Raw genomic sequence first — 17,727 nt, forward strand, 5'->3', positions numbered from 1 at the left:
CTGGGCTATAAGAAGTTTGCCAAGACCCAGAAACTGAGCTGCAGCACGGTGGCCAAGACTATACAGCGGTTTAACAAGACAGGTTTCACTCAGAACAGGCCTCGCCATGGGTTGACCAAAGAGGTTGAGTGCACATGCTCAGCATCATATCCAGAGGTTGTCTTTAGGAAATAGTCGTATGAGTGCTGCCAGCATTGCAGAGGTTGAAGGGGTGGGGGGTCAGCCTGTCAGTGCTCAGACCATACGCCGCACACTGCATCAAATTGGTCTGCATTCAAGTCTTCCCAGAAGGAAGCCTCTTCCAAAGATGATGCACAAGAAAGCCTGCAAACAGTTTGCTGAAGACAAGCCGACTAAGGACATGGATTATTGAAACCATGTCCTGTGGTCTGATGAGACCAAGATAAACGTATTTGGTTCAGATGGTGTCAAGCGTGTGTGGCAACTACCAGGTGAGGAGTACAAAGAAAAGTGTTTCTTGCCTACAGTCAAGCATGGTGGTGGTAGTGTCATTGTCTGGGGCTGCATGAGTGCTGCCGGCATTGGGGAGCTACAGTTCATTGAGGGAACCATGAACGCCAACATGTACTGTGACATACTGAAGCAGAGTATGATCCCGTCCCTTCGGAGACTGGGCTACAGGGCAGTATTCCAACATGATATCGACCCCAAACACACCTCCAAGATGACCACTGCCTTGCTAAAGAAGCTGAGGGCAAAGGTGATGGACTGGCCAAGCATGTCGCCAGACCTAAACCCTATTGAGCATCTGTGGGGCATCCTCGCATGTCGCCATACCTAAACCCTATTGAGCATCTGTGGGGCATCCTCAAACAGAAGATGGAGGAGAGCAAGGTCTCTAACATCCACCAGATCTGTGATGTCATTGTGGAGGAGTGGAAAAGGACTCCAGTGGCAACCGGTGAAGCTTTGGTCAACTCCATGCCAAAGAGGGTTGAGGCAGTGCTGGAAAATAATGGTGGCCACACAAAATATTGACACTTTGGGCCCAATTTGGACATTTTGCACTTAGGGGTGAACTCACTTTTGTTGCCAGCGGTTTAGACATTAATGGCTGTGTGTTGAGTTATTTTAAGGGACAGCAAATTTACACTGTTTTACAAGCAGTACACTCACTACTTTACATTGTAGCAAAGTTTCATTTCTTCAGCGCTGTCCATGAAAAGATATAATAAAATATTTACATAAATGTGAGGGGTGTGCTCGCTTTTGTGAGATACTGTGTATATATATATATATATATATATATATATATACTGTATATATATATATAAAAGTATATGAGGAAGGCAGCACATGACTCACACCGGGATGCAATGGATAAAGAAATCAGGTGATCATCCAGTATAGAAAGGGTTAACAGATTATTGGTATTGATAACCGAAAAACAAAGTACATGAAATGCTTTCATCCCCCTGGGCTGGAGTGGACAAGGGCACCTGGCAGCCAGCAACACAAGTTCGAGGAGGTCAGTCTTCCAAGACCTCTGAGCGGTGTGTGCACAAAGCCGGAAACCAGCCGGCGCAAGGATGAAAGGACTCTGCTGTAGTTCCGGAGCTGTGACATCAGCCGGACAGGCGCCACTTGCGGGGAAACACCAGGAACCAGGGTGGAACACAAGCTATTTGGTTGCAATGACTACATTTTTTTTGCGCTATGCGCTTTATCAAGTCATCGTGACCTGATAAAGCGCATAGCGCAAAACATGTAGTCATGGCATCCATATAGCTTGTGTTCCACCCTGGTTCCTGGTGTTTCCCCGCAAGTGGCGCCTGTCCGGCTGATGTCACCGCTCCGGAACTACAGCAGAGTCCTTTCATCCTCGTGTCGGCTGGTTTCCGGCTGTGTGCACACACCGCTCAGAGGTCCTGGGAGACTGACCTCCTCACGCTTGTGTTGCTTGCTGCCAGGTGCCCTTGTCCACTCCAGCCCAGGGGGATGTAAGCATTTTATGTACTTTGTTTTTCGGTTATCAATACCAATAAACTGTTAACCCTTTCTATACTGGATGTTCACCTGATTTCTTTATCCATTGCATCCCGGTGTGGTTCATGCGCTGCCTTCCTCATATACTTTTGTCCGTATCAGCACCCTTCCTATGCTAGTTGGCTAGCAGCAGAAAAACCGCTGGGGAGCCTCACAGGCTTATATCTATCTCTCCACCCTAAAGGCACCCCAGGAGTGCCTGATTTGTGATTATTGCTTTGACTTCTGGATTGGATTTTTTCCTATGGTTGCCCTGGGTGCGAATCTCTTTACTGAGCCATTAGTTGGCTAACAACAGAACAACCCCGGGAGTGCCTGGTTTGTGTTTATTGCTTTGACTTATATATATATATATATATATATATATATATATATATATATATATATATATACTGTATACATTTATATATATATATTTATATATCATTTTTTTTTTTCCATGGAATTAGATTTACCCTTGAAGGTTGACGTTTAGCAGTGAATTTAGCAATGTGGACTGAGATATATTCCATTTTAAATGATAAGTCCACCTTTGGAACATTCACCCATTTTTAGGGTGGAACATGTAACATGCTCCAGCATATGCAGCCTCTCCCACCTGCTCCCCTGTACTTGCTGTCACGGCCGCATCATTAATTCACAGTTTACTGTGAATTAAGGCCTACAAATACTGTCAGGCATTGAGGCTGACAGCTTGTAGTTGACAGCTGAGATCTGAGTGGGACATGGCTCATTAAAAAACTGATATGTGTCTAAGGAAAATTAGAAAACAATCCACTGTTTTTTTTTTTATTATTAAATATAATAATGTATGCCCCTCCCTTCCCAGCTTAGCACACCCAAGAATACAGGCTGGTATGGCAGTGGCAAGGAACAATAAGCATGCAGGCTCTCTATTATGTTAATACCTAACCTGTATCCCCTTTAGGTGAATTATTACAGAGTGGAGACAAGAGCTGGGGCTAATTGCTCAAAACACAAACACAGTTCATTTGGCACAGGGTTCTCTCTTGAACCATCGGATACAGAAAAATAAATTACTTAGGGTAATCTGAGAGTTTTATGTTCATCAATCTGCCACAGCAACTGGTCAAGTGGCCTATACAAAAACACATGAATTATGTCAGCACTTTAAAAAAAAATTTTTTTTAAATAAAACTGAAAAATAATTTGTCATGGTACTATTTAGCTTTGCAACTTGATAATTTTATTATTGGGTTACAATCTCATGAATAATCTTACCATAATTCACATGTCCTACTTGTCTGGGCAGATTTATAGATATTTAAAGAGTGAAACTGATTTTTAGTAAGTGCAACTATTATATGCTTGTAATTAAAACAAATAACACATGCAATGACATGGCTAAAGGATAGAAATGCCCTTAGGTAGGAGTGGCATGCTAGGATGGATCGAAACACAACCCAGAACTATAGATGGGAGAAATACGGACATGGGCATCACTAGCACTGGAGTATGTAGCAACATCTTTTGCTGGGAGCCCAAGTTCTCAATGTCATCATTACAAATCGTTATTTTAAAGCAACTTTGCCAGTATGGTACCAAGGGCAGAATGTAATGACCAACACAACCACAGTATCCCATGGCAGGTAAAATTATATAATAAAACCACATAAAGATGTGATGTCCCTTTAAATAAATAAATTCATAAACAAATGAATTAAAAATTCATCAATTGTATAAAGTGCCAACCCAATAATAAAGCGCTATAATAATAAACATCAAAAAGTGAAATTTATAAATACAATAAGTGCAAACAATCGCATTTTAATCCACATAAGTAATTTAGTGAAAAAGTCCCAATATATGAAAATTTGACTCCAAAGCTACAAGGGAAAAGTTCCCAAAAGTAGTTAGATTCTATGTGAACATATAGAGGTAGGATGTCACCAGAGAAAAATAACAAGCCACAGAACTGCTTTGCCAGAGAAGAGTTAATAAGCTCCTTACTAGATGGACAGATGCCACACAGAAATCATCTAGTGTATTGATGCTCCCCAGCCACTGAAATTCTGGTCTCCTTGAAAAAAAGCCACCTTTCAACTCCTGGATGTAAATACTCCTTGCAGAAAATAGAACATAGAAGGGGCTCTCATAGTGTAGTAATATCGGCAAATGATTTACTTGTATAAGCAATAGGACTTACATCAGCCATAAGCATCACATACAGCAACACAAACACTGCCAGTGCTTCCTTCTGGCGTGTGTAATGACATCATGTGTGTGGTCCCGTCCAACGCATTTCTCTATAATAAGCGTCATCAGGACGGGGCTGAACGCCAGGAGAAAGCTCAGACAGTGTTTCTTTTGCGCTGTATGTGATGTAGCGATGCTTATAGCTGATGTAAGTGTTATTGCTTAAACAAGTTGTTGTTCCGTAGTTGTTGATAATAGACTCCTGACAGCTGCCAGACCTCAGCAGTTGTAGGCACCCAACAAGTGGCAGGCAGCTTACTGGACAATAGTTGAAGTAGTAGTTGTAAGAGGACCTCATTTCAGGTTCAGAAAATGACTTCCTGAATATTGTGGATCTTGCATACATTAGAGCTGTAGCTACATGAAGAGGGAGCAGATCAGTGATCCACAGTGGTAAGCCATATTGTTCATTTGCATCCGAGGATTGTAAACCATACATGCTAATATATACATTGATAATAATTTAATGTAGTATGTATTTGATTATTTGATTCAGCCCAACATCTTTACATGTGCTCGGTGGCGTTTCTCAAGGCAGCTCATTAATTTTGAAGAGGCTGTCAATGCACCTCAACGGACAAAAAAATAGGTCTTGCATTATTTTTAAAAGTTAACTGCAAGGCACAGGGCATTTGCATCTGTGCATTGTGGTGAACTATAACACAGGGGCACTACAGTGCCTTGGGGTGAAATTAAGAAAAAACAGCAAAACACATATTAAATGTGTTACTCTGTGTGTGATACCTTGCATTGTACCTTTCCTATGCCACACAGCTTTATGTACACTGCGCTATACATTCCCTATTACACAGTGCCTCATTCTGCGCACTGTTCTATACATTCTCTAAGCAACACTGCTTTAATCTGTGCACTGTGCTGTACATTCTTATTCCACACAGCCTTATTTTTACACATTGTGCTGAACATTCCCTATCTCACATAGCCTTTTTACCTACGCTGTGCTGTAAACTCCCTATGCCAAACAGCCTTAGTCTGTACACACTTAACTCCACAGTCTCATTCTGCATACTGCGATGTACATTCCCTATGTCACAGAGAATATTCTGTACACTGTGCTGTACAATTCCCCATGCTACAAGCCTTTTTCTGTACACTGTACCGTACATTCCCTATTCCACGTTGCAACATTTTGCACATCTCCATGTACATTCCTTATGCCACACACCCTTATTTTGTATACTGTGCTGCACATACCCAATTTCACATCACTATCATTCTGTAAAATTTGCTCCAAGTTCCTTACTCTACCTCATTCTGTATGCTGCGCTGTACATTTGCTATTTTACACCAGCCCATTTTGTACAGGTGCATCTCAAATAATTTGAATATCATCAAAAAGTACATTTATTTCAGTAATTTAATTCAAAAAGGCGAAACTCATATATAGATTCATTACACACAGAGTGATATATTTCAACCATGTATTTCTTTAAATTTGGATGATTAAGGCTTACAGCTAGTGAAAACCCAAAATTCAGTATTCCAAAAAAATTAGAATATTACATAAGACCAATAAAAAAAAATATTTTTAATATAGAAATGTTGGATTACTGAAAAGTATGTCCATGTACAGTATAGTATGCACTCAGTACTTGGTCGGGGATCCTTTTGAATTATTACTGCATCAATGCAGCGTGGCATGAAGGCGATCAGCCTGTGAACTGCTGAGGTGGTATGGAAGCCCAGGTTGCTTTGTTAGCGGCCTTCACCTCATCTGCATTGTTGACAATACCCCTCAGATCTTGACAATACCCCTCAGATTCTCTATAGGGTTTAGGTGAATCGAGTTTGCTGGCCATTCAAGCACAGTGATACCATGACCATTAAACCAGGTATTGGTACTTTTGGCAGTGTGGGAAGGTGCCAGGTCCTGCTGGAAAATGAAATCAGCATTTTCATAAAGCTTGTCAGCAAAGGGAAGCATGAAGTGCTCTAGAATTTCCTGATAGAGAGCTGCACTGGCTTTGGTTTTATAAAACATACTGGACCAACACCAGTCCAGCAGATGACATGGCTCCCCAAATCATAACTGACAGTGAAAACTTCACACTGGACCTCATGCAACTTGGATTCTGTGCCTCTCCACTCTTCCTCCAGACCCGGGTACCTTGATTTCAAAATTAAATGCAAAATTGACTTTCATCCGAAAAGAGAACTTTGGACCACTGAGCAACATCTCTCCCAAATTATTCCCAAATTCTCCGAAATTCTTCACAATCGGTCCACTGTGTTTTATCAAGTCCAAAGTCAGCACAGCCCTCTACCTGGAAATTATAGAGCATTTCATGCTTCCCTCTGCTGACCAGCCTAATGGAGATGCTGATTTAATTTTCCAGCAGGACTTGGCACCTGCCCACAGGATTTTGGACCACTGACCATCTTTTTCTCCTTAGCCCAGGTAAGACACTTCGAATGTTGTCTCTGGTTCAGGAGTGGCTTGATACAAAGAATGTTGTGGTCCATGTCCTGGATATGTCTGTGTGTGGTGGCTCTTGAAGCACTGCCACCAGCTGTCCACTCCTTGTGAATTTTCCCCCAATTTCTTGAATTGCCTTTGCTTCATAATCCTCTCAAGGTTGCGGTTATCCCTTTTGCTTGTGCACCTTTTGCTACCACACTTTTTCTTTCCACTCAACTTTCCATTATTATGCTTCGATACAGCACTATGTGAACAGCCAGCCAACAGGTAACAGTTAACAGAAACAGTTAACAGCTTTACTGAAGAGTCAGTAACTCAACAGCACTTCAACGGCACAGCACATGTGAAACAGAGTCCAGCCCTAATTAACTAAAGCAGGCTGCCAGCTTCATACCTTTCAGAGAAGCAAAGTCCAGTAATAGTAGGTTCCAATTCCAGGGGGAATCCCAGCAAGGTGACCTAGGAGGGAGCCACATGCCCCAGTAAGACTACTTGTTGCAGCAGTTATTCCTCTGTAAATCCCATGTGGAAGAGAGTGAGTGGTATGAGCCCTTCCCTGGTATTTATGTGGCTTGCAGCAGGGGGTTGGACTCATAAAGCCTGGGAAACAGTCTAGACACATTTAACCCCCTTCCAATCATGGGCAGCCTGGACTATCTGAATAGCTACACAGTTCAATCATTAGAACAGCAGGAATACATTCAAATACACCCCACAACAAAAGCTACAGCTTGATATTTACTGTTATTTAGCTGTTATTTACTTATGTAAAACCTATGTACAAAAAGGAAAAAAAAAACAATACTGTAACTGCTAACAAATTGTCAACTTTAAATTGTTAATCAAGTTCATCTAAATATGCTAGTAGATCTAACACCACCATTTAACCATATTGGCAATGCTGCTGTCCAAAAGTGACTGCATTGCTCCTCCACACCCTAAGACAGGAAATGTGTTACTGGCCCGATTACCAGCTAAAAAACAAGGAAAAAAGGCCTAAAAAGAAAACCAATGTAGCCACCACATTTGACTGGTAAGCTGTAATATTTAAAATTTCGTTTTTGTGTTTAGTTTTATCAAACAATGATCCTGTGACCTCAGGTTTATATGCATCTGTGAGACTGTCAATTGTCGCTCAGTAATTAAAGCATATTTGGTTGGTGCAAGGACTACAGCATATGTACCTAGTGTATACATTGAGAAAGCTTAGACTCTATTTGACCATCAAATTTTTAATGAAAAAAATGTTGCGCCAGATAAAAAAATATAAAAAGGACTCCTATGTCCAAAAAGGTGAATATATATGTGAATAAATAAATAAATAGGGAATAGAATAATCAACCAAACATCAAATAAATATATAAATACATAAAAAAGATAAGATGTGCTTATACCTTAATGATGAAAATTAATAAATACTACGCATGTGCACATATAAATAAGTGCTTAACTGCCGGTTCACACTACCGCGACTTGTCATTCGACTTGGTCGCCTGACAAGTCGTGCTCCATTCTGTGCTATGGGAACTGTTCTAATAGGAGTGACTCAAGTCGCTCCAACTTAGAAAAAGGTTCTTGCACTACTTTTGACCGAAGTTGGAGCGACTTGCATTGACTTCCATTACGTGAAGTCTGTGCAAGTCGCTCCAAAGTCGCGGTGCACGGTGACTTCACTAGTCACCCCCGAAGTTGTGTCGCCATAGTGTGAACCGACTCTAAATCACAACCAGAGAAAAATTCATCAATACATGTTATTAAACAATAGTGCAAAAAAATCAAAGTGTCACTATAATCTGTGAGAGAAGGTTGCCTGTGTTGGGTACTAATAATGGTGCCACATCCCAATCTAAATCTGAAGAAAGAAATTCCCCTATTGGTGGGACTTTTTGGGCACTCACGTATACACAAAAATTGTAAAAATTTTGTAATTTTATTGAAGAAAATTGTTACAAAATATAAAAGGCAAGTAGAATAGAATACATCACATGTGCAATAAAGAATGACCACACCAGTTCAGGGTGAAGACTCAAATCCCGACTAGTTTCGGAGTTTACAACAGATACTCCTTCTTCAGGGGGAGAGAGGAAACCCTGTGTGGTGGTATTCTATGCAGTGATGAAGAGCACTATATACTTGCGCACATAATGTTAAAATCAAGTGGTCTGCATGCTCCGCTGAATACAAACATTGGCTGTATCAAAGATGTAATTAGAGTGACGGTGCCTCTCAATTATATATTGTATCAGAGAGGGATTGTTATGGTATGTAGTGGATGGCCCCCGGAGAGCACCAGATAAAGACAACTGGATCCCAAGTATGGCTGATCAGCTTGTTCAGATGGCAATTGGCTTAGATACTGCTGAACAGTCCTCAATGTTCTCAGCGAGCGAGCAACATTGCTCGCTCGCTGAGAACATTGAGGACTGTTCAGCAGTATCTAAGCCAATTGCCATCTGAACAAGCTGATCAGCCATACTTGGGATCCAGTTGTCTTTATCTGGTGCTCTCCGGGGGCCATCCACTACATACCATAACAATCCCTCTCTGATACAATATATAATTGAGAGGCACCGTCACTCTAATTACATCTTTGATACAGCCAATGTTTGTATTCAGCGGAGCATGCAGACCACTTGATTTTAACATTATGTGCGCAAGTATATAGTGCTCTTCATCACTGCATAGAATACCACCACACAGGGTTTCCTCTCTCCCCCTGAAGAAGGAGTATCTGTTGTAAACTCCGAAACTAGTCGGGATTTGAGTCTTCACCCTGAACTGGTGTGGTCATTCTTTATTGCACATGTGATGTATTCTATTCTACTTGCCTTTTATATTTTGTAACAATTTTCTTCAATAAAATTACAAAATTTTTACAATTTTTGTGTATACGTGAGTGCCCAAAAAGTCCCACCAATAGGGGAATTTCTTTCTTCAGACTATAATCTGTGAGCGTTATAAGTTCACTCCAATAGATCAGTAAGAAAAGTTCAAGTGACACAAAAAATCTGTGAATAATCACAATTCACTCCAACAGTGTTCCAATCCGTGATCAATAGTCTGTGAGTGATAGTAATATACTGCAGTTGTGTTCAACTCTTGTCGGAAAAATTGGAAATCCATGCTCAGTGTTGCACCACCACCATACGCACTATCTTCTCACCTTCCTATCTGACCCCTGTGTTACCTACCAGTGGGTCAGTATGAGCTGTTTCCCTCAGGGATCAAGAGCAGGTGGATGAGTGGAGACTTTGGGCTAACAGCTAAACCCGGAATCGGCAGTGAATCACTCTCAGTTCAGATTGGCATAGATGTATAAGAGAGAATAAAGATATCTAGTGCTCTCTGAATGAACCACAAGTAACATTTATTAAAAGAAGATATATTGCACTTACAAACCCAGCACTTCAGTAGTCCCGACTATATCAGCGTTGATAGCAGATGCTGATCTGATGTGACTGACAGACTCCGCTCTGTATACGCGTTACGTCTAGAGTTGACTTCTTCGGTAGGCCATTCTAGCATCAATGGTCTAGCGTTGACCATTCCCCCTCAAGTCACCCCCACCATTAAGCCCTCCCTAATGTGCGCCAGGGTGTTTCCAGGTCATCAGAATCCTAGCAATGCTCCTGAAGATCCTACCACTGTAATCCCCAAATCATACAATATATGAAGCCAGCTTGCTACTTAAGTCACTAGATTCTGCCTGTAACAGAAACATAATTTTTTGGTGGACTGACCGTTCAAGAACTTTATTCGAATAAATGTGGTAGTTTTACTAGTTTCTTGCAACAAACTGTATCAATTCCCAGAATGAAAAAGAAAATAGCACTGGGATAGTAATGTAAGACAGCTAATCATTTTAAGACTTGCATAAAAAACACTGATGACTATCATAATCATTAAACGCAGGCACTGGAGAGATGGATATACAGGAAATCTGTAGGTTTACTAAGTATTCATGGAGGTATAGCAGTGAAGAGGCTCATTAAGGAATACACACAAAATCAATAATGTATGATAGTAACATAATATAATTGTATGTAGTGTGAGTCATAACATACTGTACTGTGCAAGTACCCAGTACACAGATATGAAAATATTGATCGCTTGCTGTTCTGATCATTACTGATTTTATATGGCTCATCTCATCTTTGCATCCTTCTACTTAAAATATATAATGAAATAAGGGAAATGGAGAAGCTCCCATTGATTTCCTATAAGACATTTATGTTTAACAACATGCTGATTGATATCCATGGGAGCCAAATCTAAAACAGCCATCCCGTTGTAAGTAAAATGATCTTCTCCTTCTTTAATATCATATTACATTACAGATTTTATTACCATTACATATATTTTGTCTTGTGAACAGTAAAAAAAAGTTATAAAACAGAATTATGTTAAAGTAAATGTTTAGTGGTTTTCTATATATATATATATATATATATATATATATATATATATATATATATATATATATATTCTGTATTAATTTATATCTAATAAACTAAAAACAATACTGTTTAATCTAGTGCTAGTTTACACTGAAACGTGGTGCAGAAAATGTGTTTTGCATACCCTGTTCAAAATGCGCTGTGTCTGCAATCTGCAGCGAGTGTCAGTGTACAGTGAAAGACGAAAACACCCTAAACACAGATAGCAAACGCCATGCTTTTGCTTGCACCGGATCGCGTGGCACCAAAGTACCATGCAAACCAGTTACAGCACATTTTTAAAAGTAGTGCATGCATTACTTTTTATGCAATAATGTGCTATTTCCACCCATTCAAATAAATGGGCTAAAAATGCTCTGCACTTAAATCACATACGTTCCTGTGGGATTCCTACTGTGAACTGGCCTGTAATGAAGTTAAAAAATAAATATTTAGAAGTTTCATGTCCACCCAGTGTTTTGAGATCTAGCATCCTTCCACTGGTTTCCTGAGGTATTTTTATCTGTTTTGCTGAAATGGTCTGTTTACAGAGCTCAATAGTGCAAGCTGAAATATACCAGAATGAATAGAGGAATGACACTTACCCTTTCTCCCCTTTCCTCTGGCTATGTTGAAGATGTTCTGTTTCAAGTTGTAGTTAGAGAAGAAGAGAAATGGGTGTGCAGTTTCTTACATAGTTACATAGTAGGTGAGGTTGAATAAAGTCAATAGTCCATCCAGTTCAACCTAGCTATGCTATCCTTAAAAAAAACCTATAGTGGTATATTGATCAACATGTGACAGTGGACAATCACAGCCAGGTGTGTTCCCTGATATTCAGAATTTCCTAACAGGCAATATCTGTACTTCATGCGGAAAAGGCCTTTAAGAAATGGGTGAATGCTATTTTCCATACAGGTTTGCCAGATATTCCCTCAACCTATTTTCATGTAAATTTGCCTGGTTTGAGCTGCTGAATCATTGTATTTTCTAATAAAATACAATAGAGTATGCTAAATCTCTTTTTTCCTCTGGTTCCAAAGCCGTTTACTCCCATCATGGGGCCATTTATTATGGTCCTGAAGCAGGACCCTTTCACGTGTTCTGCAGTGGGTCCCCTTCCTGCTGGCCAGGCCCCCTGGCAATTTTAGTTCCTATTATTTTTTACAATTTTTTAGGAGCCCCGTTTGGGGGCTTTGGGGAAATATTAGGGGTCTAAACAGACCTCTAATGTTTTACTTTGAGACAGAGAAAGGAAATTGAGGACACAGCCCTCAATCTCCATCTCTGCAGCCTCAATGACACAGAATAAATGGACAGGAATAGCTCCCCATTTATTCACAAACCGAAGCATAGTAAACACAGTTTCGTATGATTCAGTTATAAATGGACACAGGAGTGACTGGTACTGATCACTCACTGTGTCCATTCAGAAAAGGAAGAAGCCAGTAAATTACATATTTACTGGCCCCTTCCCTGCTTTCCATCCTGACACATCCCCTGCAGCAGCCGGCAGGACAAGAAAGGGGGAAAGCTGGCAGCACTGCCAGGGAAGGTGGGGGACTAGGGAAACACACCTGGATAGGAGGGGCAGAGGGGGCGGCATATAGAGGAACGAATGCCCTTCATTTTCCTCCTGCAGCCACTGAATTCATGTAGGTGGGAGAGGAGGAGTAGTATGTCTGCTGCGGTTGAAGACGGTACTTGTATTTTATTTATTTACAGGAATCTGTAAATGATTGATGCAGCTGTGTGGGTGGAGCCATGCACAGCCACACTGTTTTTAAAAAGTGACAACAGGTGCGAGGAGAAAGCCCCCACCCGCTTTTTCAGGGGGGAAGGTTGATGGGGCAGTGGGGTTGGGGAGAGGAAGCAGGGGCTGGAACAAGTTATGTGTTCCAACCTACATATTGGTGGAACATGTAACATGTTCCAAAAGTGAACTTAGACTTAACAACTATTTACCTGTTTGAGCAATAAGAAAGTTCTTGCACTTGGCATGTTTTATGTGGGGACAGGTTTCTTGCCATTTTTAATATTCATCCAAATATGAGCAATGATATCATTCTTCTTCAGCTTATTCCTGGCATATAAAACCATGACAACCGCTGAACTTCCCAGCTTGGACCTATGTAAGTATACATATTCCATACCTGGCAGACCCATGTGGAAGTGGAGAATCACTACTATAGTAATTGTTGCTGTCATTTTGATCCCATGTGACTGTCCTGCTGCATAATATTCACAGAGGGTTGCCTGCACGACCCACTGAAGGCCTTCTCAATGAATGCAAAGGTGTCTCTGATTGGGCGAGGCAGGATCAAGATGTCATGGTCTCCTCCTCTTCAACTCGTTCGATAAGAGAAATCTTTACATCAATTGAGAAAAATGTAATGCGTTCTCTGATTTATGCCCGTGCATAGTAGTGACCCTCTGTGGTTAGGGATCACAGCAATGATTACTGTACTACTTCAGTGAATCTGTCACAATTAGGGGTCAAACTAGGAGACCAGTAGCTATAGCAGTAGATAGGATCCCAACGACCAGCAGGATAGATATACAAGTAGGTCACCTTGGCGGAAAACATGGGCTCATCCAAGGTGTGGGGTCTAAGCACTAGACTCCTAGAAAATGGTTGCACTTACATATAATATGAAAACACATGCATGGATAAAGCCGGCTGGCTCTGCACAATAGCCTGTCCTTCTGGGGCTTAAGCAAATGTGGTGACATCAGTACGTCACTCCTCCCAAAACGTTTTGTCACAAGCCGGCGTCGGTGACAAGGTGCCCCAGGACGACGTCCGCTTGTGACAAAGAGCGTCAGAGAGGAGTGAGGTACTGACGTCACTGCATTTGCTTAAGTCCTGGAAGGACAGGCTGTTGTACAGAGCCAGCCAGCTTATCCATGCGTGTGTTTTCATATTATATGTAAGTGCAACCATATTCGTTTATAAACGTTTTAAGGATTTTATGCTATGGAAACTTTCTTTCTTTTGGGGTACTTTTAATTGAGTCTCCTATGAGTGTTGGGCAATGATCCCTTCAACTTTCCCACTATTGGAACAGAGGCCTAGGCTGGACTAAAGCTACAGGCCAGTGAGACCTTCCATAAATAGGATGTCATTATCATCTGGTAAGCAGCCGATTTGTGCGATTGAGGCTTTTCTTTTTCATATGGGAGCACAGTTTACTGAGTGATGAAGAATACACTTTGGGACTTATGGATATTGTGGCACTACCTTTTGGACTATATTCACTTTCATGGAGTCTGAGGCTGACCAGTATGGGCTCTATGGCAGTGTGGCTGCATCCAGGTGTGGAATGATGGTGCTCTATAGCAAGGTAGAAGCTGTACCGGGCTACTGTCTTACCCAGGCAGAAGTGCAAACTACCGTGCAGTGCAATGGTGTCCCAGACCTGTCAGCTTCTCAGAGAAGGTCAGCTGGGTTAGGGTCTCTATGAGAGTGACGTGGTTATGTTGAGGGTGTGTTTTTCATCCAACTCTCATCAGCTGCCCTCCACCGAGCCTGAGCGAAATCATATGTTCCTCAGACGTTATGCACCATTTTCACTTCCAAAATGAGTTTTCTCATTTTGTAATCATCTCCCAAAATGGGTTTTTATCTATATTCATTCCTTTATCCCCAGAATGCTGGAGCCCTCTCCCTCTACTCAGGTTTGCTGTTGCATGCGGACTGCCCTAGGTATTACCCACAGAGTAAGCAATTGCAGTTCAGGAGAGGAGCCTGTATAACTGTGCAAGAGTGAAGGTGAGCTTGGAGTTAAGGTGGTTGTAAAGTCAAATAATGATTACTGCCAGCCCCTCTGTTCTACTAAACAATCTTACACTGTGTACATGTTTATAAAATTGTCCCTGTAAATATCTTATTTTAGATCGGTTCTGGTTGGTCATGTGACCTCCGGCCACTCTCCTCCTCCAATCCAAGGGCAACAGTGGGAGGGGCCTAGATCCCTCTCTGACGTCAGCTGGGAGGTCACGTGATGGCTGTGCTCTCTGCTCAGCCCCTCCCTCTGTAGCTCTTAGATCGGGGAGGAGAGTGGCCAAAGGTCACATGACTGCCCAGAAAAGATCTGAGATAAGGTATTTACGAGGACAATTTTATAATAACATGTACCCAGTGTAGGATCACTTAGTAGAACAGAGCGGCTGGCAGTAATCTTTATTTAACTTTACTGCCAGCTAATAATAGCGGCAGGAGAGGAGAGGGTCGGAGGAGACTCACACACACATAGGAGCTGACAGGCAGAGAGGGAGGGGAGAGAAGGAGAAAGTAGAGGAGCGGGATGCCGGAGGCATGTAAACTGTCCATGGTAATCATGGATCAGTAGCCATGATTACCGTAGTCATTTTACATAGGGGGGACACAGGAACAGGCAGGATCAACCAGGTTTTTTACAACTTAGGGAGGGACAGATTAGACAGGACAAGCAATGTGCTGTTTAACCAGCTATAAGGGAACAGGATCTCTCTTTTTTATTTTTTTTTAGGGTTACAACCTCTTTAAGCCTTAAGAAAAAGGCATATTATACCAACGGTAGACTGGACAAAAGTTGATAATGAGCAAATAGTCAAACTAGCAGTACTTTATTAATGTACAACTACATTTTCAAAATGTAAATTCTTTCTATTTTTAGAATAAATATTACTTTTCCTTTGTATTTTCAGCATAAGAGATGCATACCATCCTCCTTGGATGCCTACTACTCTGCGCAGGATTCCAACTCACGGGGAAGGTTTTACACTGTAATCAGCCACTACAGCATGGCTAAGCAAACAAGTTCAAGATCCGTCTCCCCGTGGCTTTCTTCGGGATCCGTTAATCATGAAGCCAAATCTAGTAAACCTGAAGGTCACTAGAAGGTCAAGAGAACAAGGGACTTCCCTGCTTCTTGAGTCCGAAGAACAGCTCAGATAAAATGCAAAATCAAAAACAAACTTGCGGGGTTTATTAACTGAGAACAAAACAAAAAGAGTTTCTTTTTCCGTGCATTGTTATTGTTAATTTGTAACCAAGTCACAACCTTGTACAAAGGCATGTTTAATGTTTATTGTTACCTTGCAATGTAAAAATAGTAAAAAAAAAAAAAAAATACAAATGGAATTTCTAATTTTTTTTTTTAACATTTGCCAAATTAAGTTAATGGATTTTACTGTTGATAGATGATGAGGACATATGCAGGTGAATGTTTTGCTTTGTGCTCATTTATAATAGTTTGTCATTGTTCTTTGTGAACGGACACAGTTGTATTGTGCATTAGGGAAAGCTTTACTCATTAGAGAAAAAATATTTTTCATCAGTTGAACATTTTCAGGAATAATGAAGTTGGAAAAGTTGAGTCCAATCTGAATACAATAGGCCAAATTAATAAAATACCTATTTGACGTAGATTTGAATTATTTAATAAAGATTTATAGAAAGATGTATCTGTAAACCTTTGATACCTCCTTAGTTATTGGTATATGCAGTAGGCAGCCTAATAGCATACTAATAGGATAGATAAAAAGACTTTTAAACAAAGTAAAAGTCTTCTGGATGGGTTGTAAATTTCAGGCTTTTTGTGTTGATGCAAGTAAAGTGATGTTTGAGGTGCTGCTGTTCACAGCCAAATATACTCATAGGATTTGCGCTCACAAAGATGTATGCACCATGAAGAACATATCAATATGACTGTATATTACTACTTTTCTGTATGATTGATGTTTATTTGTCAGCAATCCAAGGTTTTTTCTTAATTCATTCCTTTTTTAAAGCTTGCTATTAACCAGAAATGCTGGCAAGTATAACTTGCCTTTTATCATTTTTATAATGGCATTTTCCCTCATTGCAGAGCCTAGAAATTTTGTGCAACACTGACCTTTTGAAGAGTATTTTTATTGATGCCTCAGGTGACATTGGCAGAAGGCACATGGTAGAACATTTTTGTATTGGCTTGTATGTGGAAATGTCCAAACTGGAATCCTACAATGTACGTAGGTGGAAGGGACAAAAGTTACATTTGACACTGCAGAGATTGGGATAGTGGTACATGACTGAATCAAGTTTAGGAAACATTGATATGGATTTTAAGGTGAGCAAGGATGGTCAGGAAGCAAGGTTTTGATGACACAAGCAGCTTATAGGAACAGTTAATCAATTTAATATTAACTAACATCAAATTGAATGATTAAAATCATTAAAATTAAATTTGTCTGTTAATCAATTTTTTCACCTAAGACTTACACAATTTTGTTTGGATTTATTTGGAAATATTTGTTAATTTTGGGTGAAAGTTGGTTGAAAAAACATAGCTTTGGATGATAAACAGATCCTGGGTCCCGCAGATCTCACTGATTACACTTGCTGACTTTCTCTATCTTCTAATGCATGGAGGTCAGCAGAATAAACCAGTGAGAGCTACGTGGAAATTTTGTTTTCCCTTCATTTGCTAGCACAGTCAGTATATATAAAATAAGTAAACTCTTCTTTTACAGGTATGACTTTATTGAAAACAATTAATTAATATAGCATACATGATTACGTTAAGCATTATAAGGCCTCCTTCACATCAGCGATTGCATGCATGCATCAGATTCCAGTGGCAAGAATCAGTGGATTATTGTGGC

The 17,727-nt window shown here is 40.6% G+C and overlaps 1 protein-coding gene across 1 annotated transcript in view; it reads left to right on the forward strand.

The window, feature by feature from the left end:
- The window catches only part of NSG2 (neuronal vesicle trafficking associated 2), a 175,361-nt gene extending 159,141 nt beyond the window's left edge, over positions 1 to 16,220 (forward strand). Inside the window, exon 5 of the mRNA XM_082255564.1 lies at positions 15,790 to 16,220. Within this exon, the coding sequence (XP_082111690.1) occupies positions 15,790 to 15,981 (192 nt within the window). The 3' untranslated portion in view covers positions 15,982 to 16,220. The remainder of the gene's footprint in view (positions 1 to 15,789) is intronic.
- The last annotated feature ends 1,507 nt before the right edge of the window (positions 16,221 to 17,727 follow it).

This window comes from Pelophylax lessonae (genome assembly GCF_965119305.1).
Source record: "Pelophylax lessonae genome assembly, chromosome: 4".
In the NCBI taxonomy this organism is placed as follows: Eukaryota; Metazoa; Chordata; class Amphibia; order Anura; family Ranidae; genus Pelophylax; species Pelophylax lessonae.